At 52.4% G+C, this 26,077-nt stretch overlaps 6 protein-coding genes across 6 annotated transcripts; 3 read left to right on the top strand and 3 right to left on the bottom strand.

Annotated features, from left to right (window-relative positions):
• Positions 1 to 1,631: 1,631 nt before the first annotated feature.
• On the bottom strand, positions 1,632 to 10,657 carry LOC127461729 (feather keratin Cos1-2-like). The gene is made up of 2 exons (XM_051769775.1): positions 10,575 to 10,657; positions 1,632 to 1,985 (listed from the first exon to the last, which is right to left on the bottom strand). Exon 2 carries the CDS (start codon positions 1,962 to 1,964, stop codon positions 1,659 to 1,661), a length of 306 nt encoding a protein of 101 aa, XP_051625735.1. The 5' UTR covers positions 1,965 to 1,985; positions 10,575 to 10,657; the 3' UTR covers positions 1,632 to 1,658.
• On the top strand, positions 6,299 to 6,757 carry LOC127461736 (feather keratin Cos1-2-like). Its single transcript, XM_051769785.1, has one exon. The coding sequence runs from the start codon at positions 6,458 to 6,460 to the stop codon at positions 6,755 to 6,757; it is 300 nt and encodes a 99-aa protein (XP_051625745.1). The 5' UTR covers positions 6,299 to 6,457.
• On the bottom strand, positions 9,962 to 10,442 carry LOC127461722 (feather keratin Cos1-2-like). The gene has a single exon (XM_051769766.1). It carries the CDS (start codon positions 10,265 to 10,267, stop codon positions 9,962 to 9,964), a length of 306 nt encoding a protein of 101 aa, XP_051625726.1. The 5' UTR covers positions 10,268 to 10,442.
• Positions 10,658 to 14,525: 3,868 nt separating the features above from the next.
• On the top strand, positions 14,526 to 15,266 carry LOC127461739 (feather keratin Cos1-2-like). Its single transcript, XM_051769789.1, has 2 exons — positions 14,526 to 14,575; positions 14,876 to 15,266. Exon 2 carries the CDS (start codon positions 14,897 to 14,899, stop codon positions 15,194 to 15,196), a length of 300 nt encoding a protein of 99 aa, XP_051625749.1. The 5' UTR covers positions 14,526 to 14,575; positions 14,876 to 14,896; the 3' UTR covers positions 15,197 to 15,266.
• Positions 15,267 to 18,394: 3,128 nt separating this feature from the next.
• LOC127461726 (feather keratin Cos1-2-like) lies at positions 18,395 to 18,875 on the bottom strand. The gene has a single exon (XM_051769772.1). The coding sequence runs from the start codon at positions 18,698 to 18,700 to the stop codon at positions 18,395 to 18,397; it is 306 nt and encodes a 101-aa protein (XP_051625732.1). The 5' UTR covers positions 18,701 to 18,875.
• A 4,077-nt stretch (positions 18,876 to 22,952) lies between these two features.
• LOC127461738 (feather keratin Cos1-2-like) lies at positions 22,953 to 23,693 on the top strand. The gene is made up of 2 exons (XM_051769788.1): positions 22,953 to 23,002; positions 23,303 to 23,693. The coding sequence occupies exon 2, from the start codon at positions 23,324 to 23,326 to the stop codon at positions 23,621 to 23,623; it is 300 nt and encodes a 99-aa protein (XP_051625748.1). The 5' UTR covers positions 22,953 to 23,002; positions 23,303 to 23,323; the 3' UTR covers positions 23,624 to 23,693.
• Positions 23,694 to 26,077: the final 2,384 nt, after the last annotated feature.

Genomic DNA, 26,077 nt, shown 5'->3' on the forward strand with positions numbered 1-26,077 from the left:
TCTGGGCACTTCCACTGTGTGGACCAGTACTCACACTAAGCCCAGGAAGGCACAGCCCAGAATGGATCCAAGCCACGCTGTACTCTGGCCTTGGGAAATTGGACCCCAGGTACGCCGGGATGGAGCCCTTCCAAGTGCAGCAGAACTGGCCTCTGCAAGTGCTGGATAATCCATACATTCCTCTGGGTACCTCCATCTGCCACCTGAGACAGAAGTCTAATTGGTCCTGCTGACTCACCCATTGGTCATTCTCATTTCTCTTGGTTGTGGCAAAAGCCTTCTAGAGAAGAAGTTCATTTCCTCGAGTCCCCCTGTGCTATTCTCTGTCTCCAGTGTATGTCCCTTTAGGTGATCAGTTCTAGGACATAAATAGGACATCAGCCAAGCACATCCCCATTTCTCCTGAGTATGGATATGTGTGTTCTCCACTGGGAATTCCATGGGTGACTGAAGGGCAGGGCTGTGCAGAAGGGCCTGCAGCGGTGCGACAAAGGGGAATGGGGTTAAACTGAGAGATGGTAAGTTTAGATTAAATATTAGGAAGAAATTCTTCCCTGTGAGGGTGGTCATGCGCTGGAATAGGGTGCATGGAGAGCTTATGGATGCTCCATCCCTTCAAGTGTTCAGAGCAGGGTGGATGGGGCTTGGAGCAGCTTGGTCTGGTGAAACTATCCTTTCTCTTGACAGATGGGTGGGGTTAGATGATAAATATGATCCACTCTAGCCCAAACCATTCTATGACTCTTTGATCTGTGGGCTTTCCATTACAGATCACCTTTGTTCCCCAGGGTCTGTCTTTCTTTGGCTGCTGCTCTTGGGCATTGCTTTGGTCAAAGGTTTCAGTCAGGAAGACATTGATGACAGACATCCATACATGGGAGGGATGTTTTCAATTAACACTGAAGCCATAAGTCATCTGTAAAAATGCAGTAAAAAGTTCTTTATCACTGCATAGCCTGAGTGTGGCTGGTACCAATCCCAAGCTGTGAATTACCTCAGCCCTGCATGTCTGCACAGAGGCTTTGCCTGCCTGTGCTGAGGGACTGCAGGAGGTACGTATCTCATCTGCCTGTGCTCCTGTGTGCTGGGCATGGACTCCAGACAATGGAATGGAGGGGAGGAGAAGGAGGAGACAAGGTTGTGGGCTGTCTCCAGGAAGTGTTCTTTGCCTTCTCCACTCCTGATAGCCTTTGGGGTCAGCGTTTCCCTGATGGCCTTTGTCCGTCAAGCAGTCAGGGATATTTTGGACAGCTCCAACAGAAAAGGCACAAAGTAAAATGCACTACAGGGACTCCCAAGGTCTGTTTTGTGCAACATTTTCCCTGAGCACACTGCAAGAGTTGCCACAGAATAAAGGAGGATTTCGATGCCCAGGCTTGGATGCACAACAGATTTATTGAGTTTAAGGAAGAAAAGGAGGTGGCTCACAACGAGCCCCAGGAACAGCCACTAAGATGCAGTGGAGCTCCTGCAGGTTGTCCACCTGCCTGCCTTGTAGAGGGAGGGATGATAACAGACAAGAAAGGAAAGAGATGGAAGAGCGGGAAAAGGAAACATCATCATGAAGCTCCAAATAGAGTGTCTCAAAGTTCTGTTTTCAGTGCAGCATCATGTTGTGAGGTCTTGGAGGTTCTTGCCCCAGGACGTTGCCAGCAGCTTTAGCAGGGGGGACATCTGCCACGGTAGCAGTTGGTGATGCAGGAGAGGTCAAAGCCCCCGGAGTTGATGGGCACTCCACCACAGCTGAGGATGCTGCCAACGGCAGCGGAGGTGGAGGATCCCACCACGGTGTTCTGTGGGAAGGAGCTGAGGATGGGCCCGGGCAGGGTCACCACCACAGCAGAGGGCTGGATGGCAACAGTGGAGCTCTGACACTGCCTGACACAGCACTCATTGCAGCTGTTGGCCAGCGGGGTCGGGCCGCAGGGCTGGCAGCAAGGGTTGCAGGGCTGGCAGCACGACATGTCTCTGGCTCACAGGGGCACCTGGCACACAGGGCAGGGAGAAGCACAAAGCAGACACACATGAGAAGCAGCCCTGCACCCAACTCCCCTGCAGACAAGGCACCTCCTGCACCACATGACACTGCCCAGCCCAAAGCCCAGCAGCCTCCTCAGCCAAGTCCCAGCCTCTCTCTGCACAACACCTTCTCTCCCCTTCCCTCTCCCAGCACAAGCAGCTCCCAGCCCTGGGCTAACACAGCCCATATCAGCTGAGACCTGCAGTGAGGAAGGACGTGGTCTTGAAGCAGGAGGAGAAGGAGAAGAGGCTTCCCACTCACCTGATTCCCAAGGAGAAGGAGGTGAGAGAAGTGGATGCGAGAGCAGAGACTTGGGCTGCCTTTTATAGCAGTCCTGCACTGCCTCAGGCCCACAGGCACCTTTGTGCAAGTCATAATTTTCTGACCAGCTCATGTCAGTTGTGAACCATCCCAGCTAATGGTAGGGGCTGTGTCCTGGTTTCCTGCACTGCTGCCTTTTCATTTCCTGGTACATGCCAAGTGCTTTCCTACATGAAGCACCATCTCTCTAAGTGCCAGGATGAGTGGCTCCAGGATTTGTAGGGCAGAAAGATGCCATTAGAGGAAGAAGTTTTAGATGAAGGGCCGTTGCCATGGCTTGAGGGCAGGTGATTTGCCCCAAGGCCATTCCTGTGGTCTTGTCTTTGGCAAAGCTGTCAGGAAATGGACACTGCTCTTGTGCTTCTTGTACACGTGCCCACGGACTGCCATGGGAGGGGACATGACACATCCTTGTCTTTTGCTTCCACCTTGTCTCTGTGCTGGTCACTCTTATACTCAAGTGGGGTTCTGCTGGGGGGTTGACCCTATTGCTGCTCTACGTGTACTCTCAGATCAGTGCACTGGGTCCTTCGTGTCATGCTCCCTCTGTGCCCTCTCCAGGTCCTCTGTCCTTCCAAGGTGCGCTGGAGTCCTGCCCTGCCAGGGTGATCCTCTGCATCTCCTCTGCAGAGCCTTGATGTTTAGTGGCTCCAGGCCAGTGATGAGCAGCCCAGTTTCAGAGCCTGCTCTTTGCTCTGGCTGAGATGGAGACTTGGTGAGTAGAGCAGGAAGGTGCTGGATGACAAGGTCTTGGACTCCCTAGGGAGGAAAGAGGAGGGCCATGACATGCAAGCCCAAGAGCTGGGAGACAGGTCATTGCTGGGACTGAGGGCACTGGGATTTGGTATCCATGGCCAAGTGCTCTGACCTTTCCACGAGCACAGCCTCTCATTACTGGTCAAAGGTGCTGCCCTCCTGTAGGAACTGAAGAGCCGTGCCTGGTCTCTCTTCCATGTGGAGAGTCAATTGGTCTGTGCATGGGATGAGGAAGAAAGGCCATGCCCACCACCTTCCTTTACTTCTCTGGGAAGGGATCAGAGTGTTTTCTCCAAATTTGCATCTTTTGGCCTGTCTGTTAGGGTGAGGCAGCATTGTCTCAGGAATGCATCAAACCCCAAAGGGACAGCTTTCCATCCATTCCCTCGTCAGGCTGGTTCCCCCAAACATAAAGCAACAGCTGTGAGTCCTTCCCTTGACAATATGGCAAACAAATGTCATGTTTTCATGAATGAATTATTTTCTGTGGAGGAATGCTCGGCTCAGTGGTTGTCCCAGCAGAGCTCAGCTCCTTTGGGCACAGACAATGGTAGCTCTCAACCAGCCTTCTCGCCCCTCCCCAATCTCACATGAGGAAATCTCCAGCCATGGTCTACCTTGTAGAGGGTCACCGGATTTATTTAGTTTGGAAAAAAGGAGATTCAGGGGAGACCTTATCACTCTTTATCATTTTCTGGAAACAGGTTGTAGCGAGGTGGCTGTTGTGTCTTCTCCCAAGTAACAAGGGACAGGACAGGAGGAAATGGCCTAAAGTTGTACCCAGGGAAGTTAAGATTGGATCTTAGGAAAAATTTCTGCTCTGAAAATCTTTGAAAGCTTAGATGTGGCACGAGGGAACAGGGGTTAGTGGTGGAGTGGGCAGTGTTCAGCTTACAATTGGACTCCACGATCCTAAAAGCATTTTCCTCCTTCTGTGATTGTGCAGCTACCAGCAGCAGTGGGCATTTGAATTGAACAAGTAATTGTGAGGGAATGGAGAAGTCAGTGCAACCAGGAATTACCACACATGCAATGAGCCTTTTCTTCTCCATGGATCTTCTAACCCTGGTGGGGTATGACCTCCTCCTTGTCACTGTGTGGAGCAATCAGTACCTGCAGACCTTCCTGCATTTGTTCCTCCCCATTGGATTATCCATGTGGAGATCTGGTCCATCACCACTGCTGCATCCAAGGCGATGAAGACCTTCCTTGTCACCAGGGAAACCATTTGTTTTGCCTGCTGGCTGGCAACTAAACATCAACCCCAGCCAGTAACCAAGGCCTAACAGCCACTCACTCACTCCCCCACCAACAGGATTGAGGATAGAATTGGAAGGGGGGGAAGCTAGAAAATCTGTGGGCTGAGATAAAGACAGTTTAATAGGGAAAGCACAGTCTTTGTACAGAAGCAAAGAAAGACAAAGAATTAATTAATTCTCTGCTTCCCATGAGCAGGCAGGTGTTCAGCCATCTCCAGAAGAGCATGGCCCCATTCTGATGAATGGTGGCTCGGGAAGACAAAACCACCATGTCTCCAAATGTCCCCCCCTCCTCCTTCTTCCCACACCTTTATATACTGAGTATAGTGCCACATGCTCTGAAATATCCCTTGGATCACTTTGGGTCACCTGTCTTGGCTGTGTCTTCTCCCAGCCTCCCATGTACCCCCAACTTCCTTGCCAGCGGGGCAGCAGGACAAGCTGAAAAGGCCTTGGCTCTCTGCAAACTTAGCAATAGCAGAAACATCTCTGCATTATCAACTCTGTTTTGAGCAAAAATTCAAAACACAATCCCATCCCAAAACCTGTGAAGGAAGTTATCTCTACCTCAGCAAGAAACAGCAAACCGTCATTTTCTCCTTCTTCCTGACTACCACTGAGTTCATGATCCTCTCAGGGATGTCCTGTAATCGAGATGTCACCATCCGCAAACCGCTCCATTTCACCCCCCCATGAAGAACAAAACCTGCTTCCTGCATGCCCCAACCCCGGGGACATTGGGCTTGTTGTCATCTCAACCCAGGTGTTTCTCCTGCTGGCTGGCTGTTCTGCATCAGGAAAGACACCACTGAGACCCAAGTCCCCTGACTCGGCCTGGGGTTGTCCTGATCCAGATGCTGTTGCCACTGTGTTTTGTTTTTGAGAAGATGAGCAGAGGTCATGATGTGAGGCACTGTGGTTTCCCATCTCCACTGCTACCAATGTTTGGAGTTGTGGTCTCCCTGATGGCAACAGTTGTGGAGTAGCCTGGGATGTCTCCATCCAGGTCCACCGGAGAGTGCACAAAGGAAAACCACTACAGAGAGTCCCACATAGGGCTTTCTATAACTTTGTCCCAAAGCAGATTGGGAGAGTTGCCACAGAATGGCAAGGAGGATACAGGGCCCCAGGCTTGCATGTACAACAACTTTAATCAGTCTAAGGAAGAGAAGGAGGTGGCACAGAGAGCCCCAGGAGCAGCTATTAATATGCAGTGGAGCTCATGCAGGGTGTCCATCTGCCTGCCCTGCAGAGGGAGGGAGGGTGACAGATCAACATGGCAGTTGCTGAGGAGACACAGACAGCAGATCTAAGAGAGAGAGGATGGTGGAAGAAGGCAAAACCCTCCAGAATCTCTGTCTGTCCCCTCACACGGCAATCCTTGGGCATGCAGGAAAGAAGCCCAGGAGCAGTGCCCATTTCCTGACAACTTTGCCACAAATCAACCACTCAAAGATGACCCAAGTGAACATCACCAGCCCACACTAGATGTGTCACCAACCCTTGATCAGAGTCTTCTGCCTGTGCTGACGTCTTTCTGACCTGCAAATCCTTGGGCCTCTTATCCCAACATTTCCAGAAGCTTTCATATAGGAAGGCATGCAGAATTAGGCAGGAAATGAAAAGGCAGCAGTGCAGGAAACCAGGACACAGCCCCTACCATTAGCTGGGATGGTTCACAACTGACATGAGCTGGTCAGAAAATTATGACTTGCACAAAGGTGCCTGTGGGCCTGAGGCAGTGCAGGACTGCTATAAAAGGCAGCCCAAGTCTCTGCTCTCGCATCCACTTCTCTCACCTCCTTCTCCTTGGGAATCAGGTGAGTGGGAAAGCCCTTCTTCTTCTGCTTCAGCTGATATGGGCTGTGTTAGCCCAGGGCTGGGAGCTGCTTGTGCTGGGAGAGAGAAGGGGAGAGAAGGTGCTGTGCAGAGAGAGGCTGGGACTTGGCTGAGGAGGCTGCTGGGCTTTGGGCTGGGCAGTGTCATGTGGTGCAGGAGGTGCCTTGTCTGCAGGGGAGTTGGGTGCAGGGCTGCTTCTCATGTGTGTCTGCTTTGTGCTTCTCCCTGCCCTGTGTGCCAGGTGCCCCTGTGAGCCAGAGACATGTCGTGCTGCCAGCCCTGCAACCCTTGCTGCCAGCCCTGCGGCCCGACCCCGCTGGCCAACAGCTGCAATGAGTGCTGTGTCAGGCAGTGCCAGGACTCCGTCGTTGCCATCCAGCCCTCTGCTGTGGTGGTGACCCTGCCCGGGCCCATCCTCAGCTCCTTCCCACAGAACACCGTGGTGGGATCCTCCACCTCCGCTGCCGTTGGCAGCATCCTCAGCTGTGACGGAGTGCCCATCAACTCCGGGGGCTTTGACCTCTCCTGCATCACCAACCGCTACAGGTGTCGGCCCTGCTAAAGCTGCTGGCAACATCCTGGGGCAAGAACCAACAAGACCTCACAACATGATGCTGGACTGAAAACAGAACTCCGGAAGATTGTGTTTTGGGCTTCAGGACAGTATTTGCTTTTCCCACTCTTCCATCTCTTTCCTTTGCTTTCTGTGTCTCCCCAGGCCAGCCAAGGGGGATCTGTTGCCCTTTCTGCCTCTGCAGGGCAGGCAGATGGACACTCTGCAGGAGCTGCACTGCATCTTAGTGGCTGTTCCTTTTGCTCTCTGTGAGCCACCTCCTTTGCTTCTTTAGACTCATTAAAGTTGTTGTGCATCCAAGCCTGAGCCTCAGAGTCTTCTTTCAATCTGTGCATCTCTTTCAGCCTATTCAGGGAAGAAAGGTGGAGGAAGCAGACTGCAATGGGTTTTGTTTTGTGCATTTTTGTGATAGAGCTGTCAAAATTGTCCCTGCTAACTGCACAGTGAAAGGGCTTTAGGGACACCATGGCTCAAAGGGTGGCAGCAGTGAGGATGGCAAACCACAATGTCTGGGGAAAGCCCACAACTTCATTTCTTCCTTCTCCTCTTCTCCATTGCCCTTTCTAGTGCCCATGAGCAGCACACATGGCCAATGGCAGATGACACCCATACCTCTCACAGTCCTTCAGGCCCTGGCAGGGCCCAGCTGCTCTCCAGACATCCAGGGCTGAGACAACTCTCCGGCTGGGATCAGTATCTGCCATGATCAGGCTACGCAGTGCAGTCTCCATTCCTTGAACCCAACACCCCCAGGGCCAACCACAGCTCCAGCTGAGCACCCAGTGCCCAAAGAGCCACTTTCTGGCCAGCACACCTCCACTCACAGGCAGAGGGGAACTGGGCAGATGATGCATAGAGCAACCCCACAGCCACTTTGGTTCTCTGCAACACAATTATCCCTTGTTTCCTCATGGATTTATTTCAGGTGTCCATCTACCATGAATTGGAGCAAATGACTTTTCGCTTCCTCATTAATTCACGTTTGCCTGTGGTTTTCAGTGGCGTCTTTTTACACCTTGGACTTCAGCCCCAAGAAAAACTCTAAATCCTGGCATCCCTTGCTTATCCGTGGTCGCCTGGCTGCAAAAAAAGGGACTCCAGAAGGCAAAGCTGGGCTCAAAATAATGGCTCAGGCACACAACACCCCATGGACCATGTGAAGTTCCCCTTGTGCTTTCCTGCACAGACACCATCCTTGGCCATCTCACTGGGCACTGGGCAGCTTCAGTGGTACAGGACGGGCACCAGCCCTATCCCAGCACAAACACTGAGAATGACCCTGCTCGTACTCATCTTCCCTGGTTCACCCAGTGCTCTGAGGCAGGGCCAGCCCCAGCTCTCTTCACACCCCAGTGCTTCTCACTTCCTGGCCAGGCTGTGCCTGGTCTTCCAAGAGCCTCTGGCCATGGGAGATCTGTCCTCCAACACACCTTGCACTCCATGGGCAACCACATGGGAACACTGAGGGGCAGGGCTGTGCCCTCAGAGGAGTATTTCTTCTCCCCACCATGGGCTCTGCAGGGAACAGGACCAGTCTGGGCACTTCCACTGTGTGGACCAGTACTCACACTAAGCCCAGGAAGGCACAGCCCAGAATGGATCCAAGCCACGCTGTACTCTGGCCTTGGGAAATTGGACCCCAGGTACGCCGGGATGGAGCCCTTCCAAGTGCAGCAGAACTGGCCTCTGCAAGTGCTGGATAATCCATACATTCCTCTGGGTACCTCCATCTGCCACCTGAGACAGAAGTCTAATTGGTCCTGCTGACTCACCCATTGGTCATTCTCATTTCTCTTGGTTGTGGCAAAAGCCTTCTAGAGAAGAAGTTCATTTCCTCGAGTCCCCCTGTGCTATTCTCTGTCTCCAGTGTATGTCTCTTTAGGTGATCAGTTCTAGGACATAAATAGGACATCAGCCAAGCACATCCCCATTTCTCCTGAGTATGGATATGTGTGTTCTCCACTGGGAATTCCATGGGTGACTGAAGGGCAGGGTTGTGCAGAAGGGCCTGCAGCGGTGCGACAAAGGGGAATGGGGTTAAACTGAGAGATGGTAAGTTTAGATTAAATATTAGGAAGAAATTCTTCCCTGTGAGGGTGGTCATGCGCTGGAATAGGGTGCATGGAGAGCTTATGGATGCTCCATCCCTTCAAGTGTTCAGAGCAGGGTGGATGGGGCTTGGAGCAGCTTGGTCTAGTGAAACTATCCTTTCTCTTGACAGATGGGTGGGGTTAGATGATAAATATGATCCACTCTAGCCCAAACCATTCTATGACTCTTTGATCTGTGGGCTTTCCATTACAGATCACCTTTGTTCCCCAGGGTCTGTCTTTCTTTGGCTGCTGCTCTTGGGCATTGCTTTGGTCAAAGGTTTCAGTCAGGAAGACATTGATGACAGACATCCATACATGGGAGGGATGTTTTCAATTAACACTGAAGCCATAAGTCATCTGTAAAAATGCAGTAAAAAGTTCTTTATCACTGCATAGCCTGAGTGTGGCTGATACCAATCCCAAGCTGTGAATTACCTCAGCCCTGCATGTCTGCACAGAGGCTTTGCCTGCCTGTGCTGAGGGACTGCAGGAGGTACGTATCTCATCTGCCTGTGCTCCTGTGTGCTGGGCATGGACTCCAGACAATGGAATGGAGGGGAGGAGAAGGAGGAGACAAGGTTGTGGGCTGTCTCCAGGAAGTGTTCTTTGCCTTCTCCACTCCTGATAGCCTTTGGGGTCAGCGTTTCCCTGATGGCCTTTGTCCGTCAAGCAGTCAGGGATATTTTGGACAGCTCCAACAGAAAAGGCACAAAGTAAAATGCACTACAGGGACTCCCAAGGTCTGTTTTGTGCAACATTTTCCCTGAGCACACTGCAAGAGTTGCCACAGAATAAAGGAGGATTTCGATGCCCAGGTTTGGATGCACAACAGATTTATTGAGTTTAAGGAAGAAAAGGAGGTGGCTCACAACGAGCCCCAGGAACAGCCACTAAGATGCAGTGGAGCTCCTGCAGAGTGTCCATCTGCCTGCCTTGTAGAGGGAGGGATGATAACAGACAAGAAAGGAAAGAGATGGAAGAGCGGGAAAAGGAAACATCATCATGAAGCTCCAAATAGAGTGTCTCAAAGTTCTGTTTTCAGTGCAGCATCATGTTGTGAGGTCTTGGAGGTTCTTGCCCCAGGACGTTGCCAGCAGCTTTAGCAGGGGGGACATCTGCCACGGTAGCAGTTGGTGATGCAGGAGAGGTCAAAGCCCCCAGAGTTGATGGGCACTCCACCACAGCTGAGGATGCTGCCAACGGCAGCGGAGGTGGAGGATCCCACCACGGTGTTCTGTGGGAAGGAGCTGAGGATGGGCCCGGGCAGGGTCACCACCACAGCAGAGGGCTGGATGGCAACGACGGAGTCCTGGCACTGCCTGACACAGCACTCATTGCAGCTGTTGGCCAGCGGGGTCGGGCCGCAGGGCTGGCAGCAAGGGTTGCAGGGCTGGCAGCACGACATGTCTCTGGCTCACAGGGGCACCTGGCACACAGGGCAGGGAGAAGCACAAAGCAGACACACATGAGAAGCAGCCCTGCACCCAACTCCCCTGCAGACAAGGCACCTCCTGCACCACATGACACTGCCCAGCCCAAAGCCCAGCAGCCTCCTCAGCCAAGTCCCAGCCTCTCTCTGCACAACACCTTCTCTCCCCTTCCCTCTCCCAGCACAAGCAGCTCCCAGCCCTGGGCTAACACAGCTGAGACCTGCAGTGAGGAAGGATGTGGTCTTGAAGCAGGAGGAGAAGGAGAAGAGGCTTCCCACTCACCTGATTCCCAAGGAGAAGGAGGTGAGAGAAGTGGATGCGAGAGCAGAGACTTGGGCTGCCTTTTATAGCAGTCCTGCACTGCCTCAGGCCCACAGGCGCCTTTGTGCAAGTCATAATTTTCTGACCAGCTCATGTCAGTTGTGAACCATCCCAGCTAATGGTAGGGGCTGTGTCCTGGTTTCCTGCACTGCTGCCTTTTCATTTCCTGGTACATGCCAAGTGCTTTCCTACATGAAGCACCATCTCTCTAAGTGCCAGGATGAGTGGCTCCAGGATTTGTAGGGCAGAAAGATGCCATTAGAGGAAGAAGTTTTAGATGAAGGGCCGTTGCCATGGCTTGAGGGCAGGTGATTTGCCCCAAGGCCATTCCTGTGGTCTTGTCTTTGGCAAAGTTGTCAGGAAATGGACACTGCTCTTGTGCTTCTTGTACACGTGCCCACGGACTGCCATGGGAGGGGACATGACACATCCTTGTCTTTTGCTTCCACCTTGTCTCTGTGCTGGTCACTCTTATACTCAAGTGGGGTTCTGCTGGGGGGTTGACCCTATTGCTGCTCTACGTGTACTCTCAGATCAGTGCACTGGGTCCTTCGTGTCATGCTCCCTCTGTGCCCTCTCCGGGTCCTCTGTCCTTCCAAGGTGCGCTGGAGTCCTGCCCTGCCAGGGTGATCCTCTGCATCTCCTCTGCAGAGCCTTGATGTTTAGTGGCTCCAGGCCAGTGATGAGCAGCCCAGTTTCAGAGCCTGCTCTTTGCTCTGGCTGAGATGGAGACTTGGTGAGTAGAGCAGGAAGGTGCTGGATGACAAGGTCTTGGACTCCCTAGGGAGGAAAGAGGAGGGCCATGACATGCAAGCCCAAGAGCTGGGAGACAGGTCATTGCTGGGACTGAGGGCACTGGGATTTGGCATCCATGGCCAAGTGCTCTGACCTTTCCACGAGCACAGCCTCTCATTACTGGTCAAAGGTGCTGCCCTCCTGTAGGAACTGAAGAGCCGTGCCTGGTCTCTCTTCCATGTGGAGAGTCAATTGGTCTGTGCATGGGATGAGGAAGAAAGGCCATGCCCACCACCTTCCTTTACTTCTCTGGGAAGGGATCAGAGTGTTTTCTCCAAATTTGCATCTTTTGGCCTGTCTGTTAGGGTGAGGCAGCATTGTCTCAGGAATGCATCAAACCCCAAAGGGACAGCTTTCCATCCATTCCCTCGTCAGGCTGGTTCCCCCAAACACAAAGCAACAGCTGTGAGTCCTTCCCTTGACAATATGGCAAACAAATGTCATGTTTTCATGAATGAATTATTTTCTGTGGAGGAATGCTCGGCTCAGTGGTTGTCCCAGCAGAGCTCAGCTCCTTTGGGCACAGACAATGGTAGCTCTCAACCAGCCTTCTCGCCCCTCCCCAATCTCACATGAGGAAATCTCCAGCCATGGTCTACCTTGTAGAGGGTCACCGGATTTATTTAGTTTGGAAAAAAGGAGATTCAGGGGAGACCTTATCACTCTTTATCATTTTCTGGAAACAGGTTGTAGCGAGGTGGCTGTTGTGTCTTCTCCCAAGTAACAAGGGACAGGACAGGAGGAAATGGCCTCAAGTTGTACCCAGGGAAGTTAAGATTGGATCTTAGGAAAAATTTCTGCTCTGAAAATCTTTGAAAGCTTAGATGTGGCACGAGGGAACAGGGGTTAGTGGTGGAGTGGGCAGTGTTCAGCTTACAATTGGACTCCACGATCCTAAAAGCATTTTCCTCCTTCTGTGATTGTGCAGCTACCAGCAGCAGTGGGCATTTGAATTGAACAAGTAATTGTGAGGGAATGGAGAAGTCAGTGCAACCAGGAATTACCACACATGCAATGAGCCTTTTCTTCTCCATGGATCTTCTAACCCTGGTGGGGTATGACCTCCTCCTTGTCACTGTGTGGAGCAATCAGTACCTGCAGACCTTCCTGCATTTGTTCCTCCCCATTGGATTATCCATGTGGAGATCTGGTCCATCACCACTGCTGCATCCAAGGCGATGAAGACCTTCCTTGTCACCAGGGAAACCATTTGTTTTGCCTGCTGGCTGGCAACTAAACATCAACCCCAGCCAGTAACCAAGGCCTAACAGCCACTCACTCACTCCCCCACCAACAGGATTGAGGATAGAATTGGAAGGGGGGAAAGCTAGAAAATCTGTGGGCTGAGATAAAGACAGTTTAACAGGGAAAGCACAGTCTTTGTACAGAAGCAAAGAAAGACAAAGAATTAATTAATTCTCTGCTTCCCATGAGCAGGCAGGTGTTCAGCCATCTCCAGAAGAGCATGGCCCCATTCTGATGAATGGTGGCTCGGGAAGACAAAACCACCATGTCTCCAAATGTCCCCCCCTCCTCCTTCTTCCCACACCTTTATATACTGAGTATAGTGCCACATGCTCTGAAATATCCCTTGGATCACTTTGGGTCACCTGTCTTGGCTGTGTCTTCTCCCAGCCTCCCATGTACCCCCAACTTCCTTGCCAGCGGGGCAGCAGGACAAGCTGAAAAGGCCTTGGCTCTCTGCAAACTTAGCAATAGCAGAAAACATCTCTGCATTATCAACTCTGTTTTGAGCAAAAATTCAAAACACAATCCCATCCCAAAACCTGTGAAGGAAGTTATCTCTACCTCAGCAAGAAACAGCAAACCGTCATTTTCTCCTTCTTCCTGACTACCACTGAGTTCATGATCCTCTCAGGGATGTCCTGTAATCGAGATGTCACCATCCGCAAACCGCTCCATTTCACCCCCCCATGAAGAACAAAACCTGCTTCCTGCATGCCCCAACCCCGGGGACATTGGGCTTGTTGTCATCTCAACCCAGGTGTTTCTCCTGCTGGCTGGCTGTTCTGCATCAGGAAAGACACCACTGAGACCCAAGTCCCCTGGCTTGGCCGGTGCTTATCCTGATCCAGCCGCTGCTGCCACCGGATTGTGTTTTTCAAAAGATGACCAGAGAGCTGGAGAACCTGTGCTGTGAGGAAAGGCTGAAGGAGTGTGGTCTTTTCTCCCTGGAGAACAGGAGACTTGGGGAGGACCTCTTCCCAGTATTTTAGTACTTCAGTGGGGTCTGCCAAGAGGAGCGAGACTTTCTCGGAACAAGGACCCACGTGCAGGGCTTGTCTGTGGGGGTCACAGGCACAGTGAAGAGGAACTGGAGATGATTTGGGTGCTGGCAACAGACACCAGTGCTCGGGCAGCCGGTCTCACTAGCTGAAGGTGAAAGGGAAGACTTGGTCTCTGGACACCGCAAGATGCAGAAAAAGTTGCCACAAAACAAAGGAGGATTCATAGGCCCAGGCTTGGAGGAACAACAAATGTAATGAATGAGATTAAGGAAGAGAAGGAGGCGGCACAGAGAGCCCCAGGAACAGCCATTAAAAGACAGAGGGACTCATGCAGGGTATCTATCTGCCTGCCCTGCAGAGGGAGGGACGGTGACAGGTCCCCACGAGGGTGGCTGGGAAGACACAGACAGGAGATGTAAGAGTGAGAGGATGGTGAAAGAAGGAAAAAAGATCCAGAAACTTTGTAATGTCCCCAAACATGGCAGTTCTTGGGCATGCAGGAAAGAAGCAAAAGAGTGGTGCCCATTTCCTGACACCTTTGCCACAAACAAGAGCACAGGAACAACCCAGGGGAACATCACCTGCCCACACGGAATGCCAACAGCCCTTGATCTGAGTCTTCTGCCTGTGCTGACGTCTTTCTGCCCAAGAAGTCTTTGTGCCTCCTATTCTGGCACTTCCAGAAGCTTTCATATAGGAGGGCAAGTGGAATTAGGCAGGAAATGAAAAGGCAGCAGTGCAGGAAACCAGGACACAGCCCCTACCATTAGCTGGGATGGTTCACAACTGACATGAGCTGGTCAGAAAATTATGACTTGCACAAAGGTGCCTGTGGGCCTGAGGCAGTGCAGGACTGCTATAAAAGGCAGTCTCTGCTCTCGCATCCACTTCTCTCACCTCCTTCTCCTCGGGAATCAGGTGAGTGGGAAGCCTCTTCTCCTTCTCCTCCTGCTTCAAGACCACGTCCTTCCTCACTGCAGGTCTCAACTGATATGTTAGCCCTGTGTTAGCCCAGGGCTGGGAGCTGCTTGTGCTGGGAGAGGGAAGGGGAGAGAAGGTGTTGTGCAGAGAGAGGCTGGGACTTGGCTGAGGAGGCTGCTGGGCTTTGGGCTGGGCAGTGTCATGTGGTGCAGGAGGTGCCTTGTCTGCAGGGGAGTTGGGTGCAGGGCTGCTTCTCATGTGTGTCTGCTTTGTGCTTCTCCCTGCCCTGTGTGCCAGGTGCCCCTGTGAGCCAGAGACATGTCGTGCTGCCAGCCCTGCAACCCTTGCTGCCAGCCCTGCGGCCCGACCCCGCTGGCCAACAGCTGCAATGAGTGCTGTGTCAGGCAGTGCCAGGACTCCGTCGTTGCCATCCAGCCCTCTGCTGTGGTGGTGACCCTGCCCGGGCCCATCCTCAGCTCCTTCCCACAGAACACCGTGGTGGGATCCTCCACCTCCGCTGCCGTTGGCAGCATCCTCAGCTGTGACGGAGTGCCCATCAACTCCGGGGGCTTTGACCTCTCCTGCATCACCAACCGCTACAGGTGTCGGCCCTGCTAAAGCTGCTGGCAACGTCCTGGGGCAAGAACCTCCAAGACCTCACAACGTGATGCTGGACTGAAAACAGAACTCCGGGAGATTGTGTTTCGGGCTTCAGGACAGTATTTGCTTTTCCCGCTCTTCCATCTCTTTCCTTTGCTTTCTGTGTCTCCCCAGGCCAGCCAAGGGGGATCTGTTGCCCTTTCTGCCTCTGCAGGGCAGGCAGATGGACACTCTGCAGGAGCTGCACTGCATCTTAGTGGCTGTTCCTTTTGCTCTCTGTGAGCCACCTCCTTTGCTTCTTTAGACTCATTAAAGTTGTTGTGCATCCAAGCCTGAGCCTCAGAGTCTTCTTTCAATCTGTGCATCTCTTTCAGCCTTTTCAGGGAAGAAAGGTGGAGGAAGCAGACTGCAATGGGTTTTGTTTTGTGCATTTTTGTGATAGAGCTGTCAAAATTGTCCCTGCTAACTGCACAGTGAAAGGGCTTTAGGGACACCATGGCTCAAAGGGTGGCAGCAGTGAGGATGGCAAACCACAATGTCTGGGGAAAGCCCACAACTTCATTTCTTCCTTCTCCTCTTCTCCATTGCCCTTTCCAGTGCCCATGAGCAGCACACATGGCCAATGGCAGATGACACCTATACCTCTCACAGTCCTTCAGGCCCTGGCAGGGCCCAGCTGCTCTCCAGACATCCAGGGCTGAGACAACTCTCCGGCTGGGATCAGTATCTGCCATGATCAGGCTACGCAGTGCAGTCTCCATTCCTTGAACCCAACACCCCCAGGGCCAACCACAGCTCCAGCTGAGCACCCAGTGCCCAAAGAGCCACTTTCTGGCCAGCACACCTCCACTCACAGGCAGAGGGGAACTGGGCAGATGATGCATAGAGCAACCCCACAGCCACTTTGGCTCTCTGCAACACAATTATCCCTTGTTTCCTCATGGATTTATTTCAGATGTCCATCTACCATGAATTGGAGCAAATGACTTTTCGCTTCCTCATTAATTCACGTTTGCCTGTGGTTTTCAGTGGCGTCTTTTTACACCTTGGACTTCAGCCCCAAGAAAAACTCTAAATCCTGGCATCCCTTGCTTATCCGTGGTCGCCTGGCTGCAAAAAAAGGGACTCCAGAAGGCAAAGCTGGGCTCAAAATAATGGCTCAGGCACACAACACCCCATGGACCATGTGAAGTTCCCCTTGTGCTTTCCTGCACAGACACCATCCTTGGCCATCTCACTGGGCACTGGGCAGCTTCAGTGGTACAGGACGGGCACCAGCCCTATCCCAGCACAAACACTGAGAATGACCCTGCTCGTACTCATCTTCCCTGGCTCACCCAGTGCTCTGAGGCAGGGCCAGCCCCAGCTCTCTTCACACCCCAGTGCTTCTCACTTCCTGGCCAGGCTGTGCCTGGTCTTCCAAGAGCCTCTGGCCATGGGAGATCTGTCCTCCAACACACCTTGCACTCCATGGGCAACCACATGGGAACACTGAGGGGCAGGGCTGTGCCCTCAGAGGAGTATTTCTTCTCCCCACCATGGGCTCTGCAGGGAACAGGACCAGTCTGGGCACTTCCACTGTGTGGACCAGTACTCACACTAAGCCCAGGAAGGCACAGCCCAGAATGGATCCAAGCCACGCTGTACTCTGGCCTTGGGAAATTGGACCCCAGGTACGCCGGGATGGAGCCCTTCCAAGTGCAGCAGAACTGGCCTCTGCAAGTGCTGGATAATCCATACATTCCTCTGGGTACCTCCATCTGCCACCTGAGACAGAAGTCTAATTGGTCCTGCTGACTCACCCGTTGGTCATTCTCATTTCTCTTGGTTGTGGCAAAAGCCTTCTAGAGAAGAAGTTCATTTCCTCGAGTCCCCCTGTGCTATTCTCTGTCTCCAGTGTATGTTCCTTTAGGTGATCAGTTCTAGGACATAAATAGGACATCAGCCAAGCACATCCCCATTTCTCCTGAGTATGGATATGTGTGTTCTCCACTGGGAATTCCATGGGTGACTGAAGGGCAGGGCTGTGCAGAAGGGCCTGTAGTGGTGGGGATGTGGTTAAACTGAGAGATGGTAAGTTTAGATTAAATATTAGGAAGAAATTCTTCCCTGTGAGGGTGGTGATGCACGGGAATATGAGGGTGCATGGAGAACTTATGGATGCTCCATCCCTTCAAGTGTTCAGAGCAGGGTGGATGGGGCTTGGAGCAGCCTGGTCTGGTGAAAAGCATCCTTGCCCTCAGCAGGTGGGTGGGATTAGATGATCCATTCAATCCATTCTATCCCAAACCATTCTATGACTCTTTGATCTGTGGGCTTTCCATTACAGATCACCTTTGTTCCCCAGGGTCTGTCTTTCTTGACTGCTCCTCTTGGGCATTGCTTTGGTCAAGGGATTCAGTCAGGAAGACATTGATGACAGACATCCATACATGGGAGGGATGTTTTCAATTAATAGTGAAGCCATAAGTCATTTGCAAAAACTCAGCCAAATGTCATTTACCATTGCATAGCCTGAGTGTGGCTGATACCAATCCCAAGCTGTGAATTACCTCAGCCCTGCATGTCTGCACAGAGGCTTTGCCTGCCTGTGCTGAGGGACTGCAGGAGGTACGTATCTCATCTGCCTGTGCTCCTGTGTGCTGGGCATGGACTCCAGACAATGGAATGGAGGGGAGGAGAAGGAGGAGACAAGGTTGTGGGCTGTCTCCAGGAAGTGTTCTTTGCCTTCTCCACTCCTGATAGCCTTTGGGGTCAGCGTTTCCCTGATGGCCTTTGTCCGTCAAGCAGTCAGGGATATTTTGGACAGCTCCAACAGAAAAGGCACAAAGTAAAATGCACTACAGGGACTCCCAAGGTCTGTTTTGTGCAACATTTTCCCTGAGCACACTGCAAGAGTTGCCACAGAATAAAGGAGGATTTCGATGCCCAGGCTTGGATGCACAACAGATTTATTGAGTTTAAGGAAGAAAAGGAGGTGGCTCACAACGAGCCCCAGGAACAGCCACTAAGATGCAGTGGAGCTCCTGCAGGTTGTCCACCTGCCTGCCTTGTAGAGGGAGGGATGATAACAGACAAGAAAGGAAAGAGATGGAAGAGCGGGAAAAGGAAACATCATCATGAAGCTCCAAATAGAGTGTCTCAAAGTTCTGTTTTCAGTGCAGCATCATGTTGTGAGGTCTTGGAGGTTCTTGCCCCAGGACGTTGCCAGCAGCTTTAGCAGGGGGGACATCTGCCACGGTAGCAGTTGGTGATGCAGGAGAGGTCAAAGCCCCCGGAGTTGATGGGCACTCCACCACAGCTGAGGATGCTGCCAACGGCAGCGGAGGTGGAGGATCCCACCACGGTGTTCTGTGGGAAGGAGCTGAGGATGGGCCCTGGCAGGGTCACCACCACAGCAGAGGGCTGGATGGCAACGACAGAGTCCTGGCACTGCCTGACACAGCACTCATTGCAGCTGTTGGCCAGCGGGGTCGGGCCGCAGGGCTGGCAGCAAGGGTTGCAGGGCTGGCAGCACGACATGTCTCTGGCTCACAGGGGCACCTGGCACACAGGGCAGGGAGAAGCACAAAGCAGACACACATGAGAAGCAGCCCTGCACCCAACTCCCCTGCAGACAAGGCACCTCCTGCACCACATGACACTGCCCAGCCCAAAGCCCAGCAGCCTCCTCAGCCAAGTCCCAGCCTCTCTCTGCACAACACCTTCTCTCCCCTTCCCTCTCCCAGCACAAGCAGCTCCCAGCCCTGGGCTAACACAGCTGAGACCTGCAGTGAGGAAGGATGTGGTCTTGAAGCAGGAGGAGAAGGAGAAGAGGCTTCCCACTCACCTGATTCCCAAGGAGAAGGAGGTGAGAGAAGTGGATGCGAGAGCAGAGACTTGGGCTGCCTTTTATAGCAGTCCTGCACTGCCTCAGGCCCACAGGCGCCTTTGTGCAAGTCATAATTTTCTGACCAGCTCATGTCAGTTGTGAACCATCCCAGCTAATGGTAGGGGCTGTGTCCTGGTTTCCTGCACTGCTGCCTTTCCTGGTACATGCCAAGTGCTTTCCTACATGAAGCACCATCTCTCTAAGTGCCAGGATGAGTGGCTCCAGGATTTGTAGGGCAGAAAGATGCCATTAGAGGAAGAAGTTTTAGATGAAGGGCCGTTGCCATGGCTTGAGGGCAGGTGATTTGCCCCAAGGCCATTCCTGTGGTCTTGTCTTTGGCAAAGTTGTCAGGAAATGGACACTGCTCTTGTGCTTCTTGTACACGTGCCCACGGACTGCCATGGGAGGGGACATGACACATCCTTGTCTTTTGCTTCCACCTTGTCTCTGTGCTGGTCACTCTTATACTCAAGTGGGGTTCTGCTGGGGGGTTGACCCTATTGCTGCTCTACGTGTACTCTCAGATCAGTGCACTGGGTCCTTCGTGTCATGCTCCCTCTGTGCCCTCTCCGGGTCCTCTGTCCTTCCAAGGTGCGCTGGAGTCCTGCCCTGCCAGGGTGATCCTCTGCATCTCCTCTGCAGAGCCTTGATGTTTAGTGGCTCCAGGCCAGTGATGAGCAGCCCAGTTTCAGAGCCTGCTCTTTGCTCTGGCTGAGATGGAGACTTGGTGAGTAGAGCAGGAAGGTGCTGGATGACAAGGTCTTGGACTCCCTAGGGAGGAAAGAGGAGGGCCATGACATGCAAGCCCAAGAGCTGGGAGACAGGTCATTGCTGGGACTGAGGGCACTGGGATTTGGCATCCATGGCCAAGTGCTCTGACCTTTCCACGAGCACAGCCTCTCATTACTGGTCAAAGGTGCTGCCCTCCTGTAGGAACTGAAGAGCCGTGCCTGGTCTCTCTTCCATGTGGAGAGTCAATTGGTCTGTGCATGGGATGAGGAAGAAAGGCCATGCCCACCACCTTCCTTTACTTCTCTGGGAAGGGATCAGAGTGTTTTCTCCAAATTTGCATCTTTTGGCCTGTCTGTTAGGGTGAGGCAGCATTGTCTCAGGAATGCATCAAACCCCAAAGGGACAGCTTTCCATCCATTCCCTCGTCAGGCTGGTTCCCCCAAACACAAAGCAACAGCTGTGAGTCCTTCCCTTGACAATATGGCAAACAAATGTCATGTTTTCATGAATGAATTATTTTCTGTGGAGGAATGCTCGGCTCAGTGGTTGTCCCAGCAGAGCTCAGCTCCTTTGGGCACAGACAATGGTAGCTCTCAACCAGCCTTCTCGCCCCTCCCCAATCTCACATGAGGAAATCTCCAGCCATGGTCTACCTTGTAGAGGGTCACCGGATTTATTTAGTTTGGAAAAAAGGAGATTCAGGGGAGACCTTATCACTCTTTATCATTTTCTGGAAACAGGTTGTAGCGAGGTGGCTGTTGTGTCTTCTCCCAAGTAACAAGGGACAGGACAGGAGGAAATGGCCTAAAGTTGTACCCAGGGAAGTTAAGATTGGATCTTAGGAAAAATTTCTGCTCTGAAAATCTTTGAAAGCTTAGATGTGGCACGAGGGAACAGGGGTTAGTGGTGGAGTGGGCAGTGTTCAGCTTACAATTGGACTCCACGATCCTAAAAGCATTTTCCTCCTTCTGTGATTGTGCAGCTACCAGCAGCAGTGGGCATTTGAATTGAACAAGTAATTGTGAGGGAATGGAGAAGTCAGTGCAACCAGGAATTACCACACATGCAATGAGCCTTTTCTTCTCCATGGATCTTCTAACCCTGGTGGGGTATGACCTCCTCCTTGTCACTGTGTGGAGCAATCAGTACCTGCAGACCTTCCTGCATTTGTTCTTCCCCATTGGATTATCCATGTGGAGATCTGGTCCATCACCACTGCTGCATCCAAGGCGATGAAGACCTTCCTTGTCACCAGGGAAACCATTTGTTTTGCCTGCTGGCTGGCAACTAAACATCAACCCCAGCCAGTAACCAAGGCCTAACAGCCACTCACTCACTCCCCCACCAACAGGATTGAGGATAGAATTGGAAGGGGGGAAAGCTAGAAAATCTGTGGGCTGAGATAAAGACAGTTTAACAGGGAAAGCACAGTCTTTGTACAGAAGCAAAGAAAGACAAAGAATTAATTAATTCTCTGCTTCCCATGAGCAGGCAGGTGTTCAGCCATCTCCAGAAGAGCATGGCCCCATTCTGATGAATGGTGGCTCGGGAAGACAAAACCACCATGTCTCCAAATGTCCCCCCCTCCTCCTTCTTCCCACACCTTTATATACTGAGTATAGTGCCACATGCTCTGAAATATCCCTTGGATCACTTTGGGTCACCTGTCTTGGCTGTGTCTTCTCCCAGCCTCCCATGTACCCCCAACTTCCTTGCCAGCGGGGCAGCAGGACAAGCTGAAAAGGCCTTGGCTCTCTGCAAACTTAGCAATAGCAGAAAACATCTCTGCATTATCAACTCTGTTTTGAGCAAAAATTCAAAACACAATCCCATCCCAAAACCTGTGAAGGAAGTTATCTCTACCTCAGCAAGAAACAGCAAACCGTCATTTTCTCCTTCTTCCTGACTACCACTGAGTTCATGATCCTCTCAGGGATGTCCTGTAATCGAGATGTCACCATCCGCAAACCGCTCCATTTCACCCCCCCATGAAGAACAAAACCTGCTTCCTGCATGCCCCAACCCCGGGGACATTGGGCTTGTTGTCATCTCAACCCAGGTGTTTCTCCTGCTGGCTGGCTGTTCTGCATCAGGAAAGACACCACTGAGACCCAAGTCCCCTGGCTTGGCCGGTGCTTATCCTGATCCAGCCGCTGCTGCCACCGGATTGTGTTTTTCAAAAGATGACCAGAGAGCTGGAGAACCTGTGCTGTGAGGAAAGGCTGAAGGAGTGTGGTCTTTTCTCCCTGGAGAACAGGAGACTTGGGGAGGACCTCTTCCCAGTATTTTAGTACTTCAGTGGGGTCTGCCAAGAGGAGCGAGACTTTCTCAGAACAAGGACCCACGTGCAGGGCTTGTCTGTGGGGGTCACAGGCACAGTGAAGAGGAACTGGAGATGATTTGGGTGCTGGCAACAGACACCAGTGCTCGGGCAGCCGGTCTCACTAGCTGAAGGTGAAAGGGAAGACTTGGTCTCTGGACACCGCAAGATGCAGAAAAAGTTGCCACAAAACAAAGGAGGATTCATAGGCCCAGGCTTGGAGGAACAACAAATGTAATGAATGAGATTAAGGAAGAGAAGGAGGCGGCACAGAGAGCCCCAGGAACAGCCATTAAAAGACAGAGGGACTCATGCAGGGTATCTATCTGCCTGCCCTGCAGAGGGAGGGACGGTGACAGGTCCCCACGAGGGTGGCTGGGAAGACACAGACAGGAGATGTAAGAGTGAGAGGATGGTGAAAGAAGGAAAAAAGATCCAGAAACTTTGTAATGTCCCCAAACATGGCAGTTCTTGGGCATGCAGGAAAGAAGCAAAAGAGTGGTGCCCATTTCCTGACACCTTTGCCACAAACAAGAGCACAGGAACAACCCAGGGGAACATCACCTGCCCACACGGAATGCCAACAGCCCTTGATCTGAGTCTTCTGCCTGTGCTGACGTCTTTCTGCCCAAGAAGTCTTTGTGCCTCCTATTCTGGCACTTCCAGAAGCTTTCATATAGGAGGGCAAGTGGAATTAGGCAGGAAATGAAAAGGCAGCAGTGCAGGAAACCAGGACACAGCCCCTACCATTAGCTGGGATGGTTCACAACTGACATGAGCTGGTCAGAAAATTATGACTTGCACAAAGGTGCCTGTGGGCCTGAGGCAGTGCAGGACTGCTATAAAAGGCAGTCTCTGCTCTCGCATCCACTTCTCTCACCTCCTTCTCCTCGGGAATCAGGTGAGTGGGAAGCCTCTTCTCCTTCTCCTCCTGCTTCAAGACCACGTCCTTCCTCACTGCAGGTCTCAACTGATATGTTAGCCCTGTGTTAGCCCAGGGCTGGGAGCTGCTTGTGCTGGGAGAGGGAAGGGGAGAGAAGGTGTTGTGCAGAGAGAGGCTGGGACTTGGCTGAGGAGGCTGCTGGGCTTTGGGCTGGGCAGTGTCATGTGGTGCAGGAGGTGCCTTGTCTGCAGGGGAGTTGGGTGCAGGGCTGCTTCTCATGTGTGTCTGCTTTGTGCTTCTCCCTGCCCTGTGTGCCAGGTGCCCCTGTGAGCCAGAGACATGTCGTGCTGCCAGCCCTGCAACCCTTGCTGCCAGCCCTGCGGCCCGACCCCGCTGGCCAACAGCTGCAATGAGTGCTGTGTCAGGCAGTGCCAGGACTCTGTCGTTGCCATCCAGCCCTCTGCTGTGGTGGTGACCCTGCCCGGGCCCATCCTCAGCTCCTTCCCACAGAACACCGTGGTGGGATCCTCCACCTCCGCTGCCGTTGGCAGCATCCTCAGCTCTGACGGAGTGCCCATCAACTCCGGGGGCTTTGACCTCTCCTGCATCACCAACCGCTACAGGTGTCGGCCCTGCTAAAGCTGCTGGCAACGTCCTGGGGCAAGAACCTCCAAGACCTCACAACGTGATGCTGGACTGAAAACAGAACTCCGGGAGATTGTGTTTCGGGCTTCAGGACAGTATTTGCTTTTCCCGCTCTTCCATCTCTTTCCTTTGCTTTCTGTGTCTCCCCAGGCCAGCCAAGGGGGATCTGTTGCCCTTTCTGCCTCTGCAGGGCAGGCAGATGGACACTCTGCAGGAGCTGCACTGCATCTTAGTGGCTGTTCCTTTTGCTCTCTGTGAGCCACCTCCTTTGCTTCTTTAGACTCATTAAAGTTGTTGTGCATCCAAGCCTGAGCCTCAGAGTCTTCTTTCAATCTGTGCATCTCTTTCAGCCTTTTCAGGGAAGAAAGGTGGAGGAAGCAGACTGCAATGGGTTTTGTTTTGTGCATTTTTGTGATAGAGCTGTCAAAATTGTCCCTGCTAACTGCACAGTGAAAGGGCTTTAGGGACACCATGGCTCAAAGGGTGGCAGCAGTGAGGATGGCAAACCACAATGTCTGGGGAAAGCCCACAACTTCATTTCTTCCTTCTCCTCTTCTCCATTGCCCTTTCCAGTGCCCATGAGCAGCACACATGGCCAATGGCAGATGACACCTATACCTCTCACAGTCCTTCAGGCCCTGGCAGGGCCCAGCTGCTCTCCAGACATCCAGGGCTGAGACAACTCTCCGGCTGGGATCAGTATCTGCCATGATCAGGCTACGCAGTGCAGTCTCCATTCCTTGAACCCAACACCCCCAGGGCCAACCACAGCTCCAGCTGAGCACCCAGTGCCCAAAGAGCCACTTTCTGGCCAGCACACCTCCACTCACAGGCAGAGGGGAACTGGGCAGATGATGCATAGAGCAACCCCACAGCCACTTTGGCTCTCTGCAACACAATTATCCCTTGTTTCCTCATGGATTTATTTCAGGTGTCCATCTACCATGAATTGGAGCAAATGACTTTTCGCTTCCTCATTAATTCACGTTTGCCTGTGGTTTTCAGTGGCGTCTTTTTACACCTTGGACTTCAGCCCCAAGAAAAACTCTAAATCCTGGCATCCCTTGCTTATCCGTGGTCGCCTGGCTGCAAAAAAAGGGACTCCAGAAGGCAAAGCTGGGCTCAAAATAATGGCTCAGGCACACAACACCCCATGGACCATGTGAAGTTCCCCTTGTGCTTTCCTGCACAGACACCATCCTTGGCCATCTCACTGGGCACTGGGCAGCTTCAGTGGTACAGGACGGGCACCAGCCCTATCCCAGCACAAACACTGAGAATGACCCTGCTCGTACTCATCTTCCCTGGCTCACCCAGTGCTCTGAGGCAGGGCCAGCCCCAGCTCTCTTCACACCCCAGTGCTTCTCACTTCCTGGCCAGGCTGTGCCTGGTCTTCCAAGAGCCTCTGGCCATGGGAGATCTGTCCTCCAACACACCTTGCACTCCATGGGCAACCACATGGGAACACTGAGGGGCAGGGCTGTGCCCTCAGAGGAGTATTTCTTCTCCCCACCATGGGCTCTGCAGGGAACAGGACCAGTCTGGGCACTTCCACTGTGTGGACCAGTACTCACACTAAGCCCAGGAAGGCACAGCCCAGAATGGATCCAAGCCACGCTGTACTCTGGCCTTGGGAAATTGGACCCCAGGTATGCCGGGATGGAGCCCTTCCAAGTGCAGCAGAACTGGCCTCTGCAAGTGCTGGATAATCCATACATTCCTCTGGGTACCTCCATCTGCCACCTGAGACAGAAGTCTAATTGGTCCTGCTGACTCACCCATTGGTCATTCTCATTTCTCTTGGTTGTGGCAAAAGCCTTCTAGAGAAGAAGTTCATTTCCTCGAGTCCCCCTGTGCTATTCTCTGTCTCCAGTGTATGTCCCTTTAGGTGATCAGTTCTAGGACATAAATAGGACATCAGCCAAGCACATCCCCATTTCTCCTGAGTATGGATATGTGTGTTCTCCACTGGGAATTCCATGGGTGACTGAAGGGCAGGGTTGTGCAGAAGGGCCTGCAGCGGTGCGACAAAGGGGAATGGGGTTAAACTGAGAGATGGTAAGTTTAGATTAAATATTAGGAAGAAATTCTTCCCTGTGAGGGTGGTCATGCGCTGGAAGAGGGTGCATGGAGAGCTTATGGATGCTCCATCCCTTCAAGTGTTCAGAGCAGGGTGGATGGGGCTTGGAGCAGCTTGGTCTAGTGAAACTATCCTTTCTCTTGACAGATGGGTGGGGTTAGATGATAAATATGATCCACTCTAGCCCAAACCATTCTATGACTCTTTGATCTGTGGGCTTTCCATTACAGATCACCTTTGTTCCCCAGGGTCTGTCTTTCTTTGGCTGCTGCTCTTGGGCATTGCTTTGGTCAAAGGTTTCAGTCAGGAAGACATTGATGACAGACATCCATACATGGGAGGGATGTTTTCAATTAACACTGAAGCCA

This window comes from Manacus candei, unplaced genomic scaffold (assembly GCF_025592945.1).
Source record: "Manacus candei isolate 608988 ecotype Guabito, Panama unplaced genomic scaffold, ASM2559294v1 h1tg000112l, whole genome shotgun sequence".
Taxonomy (NCBI): Eukaryota; Metazoa; Chordata; class Aves; order Passeriformes; family Pipridae; genus Manacus; species Manacus candei.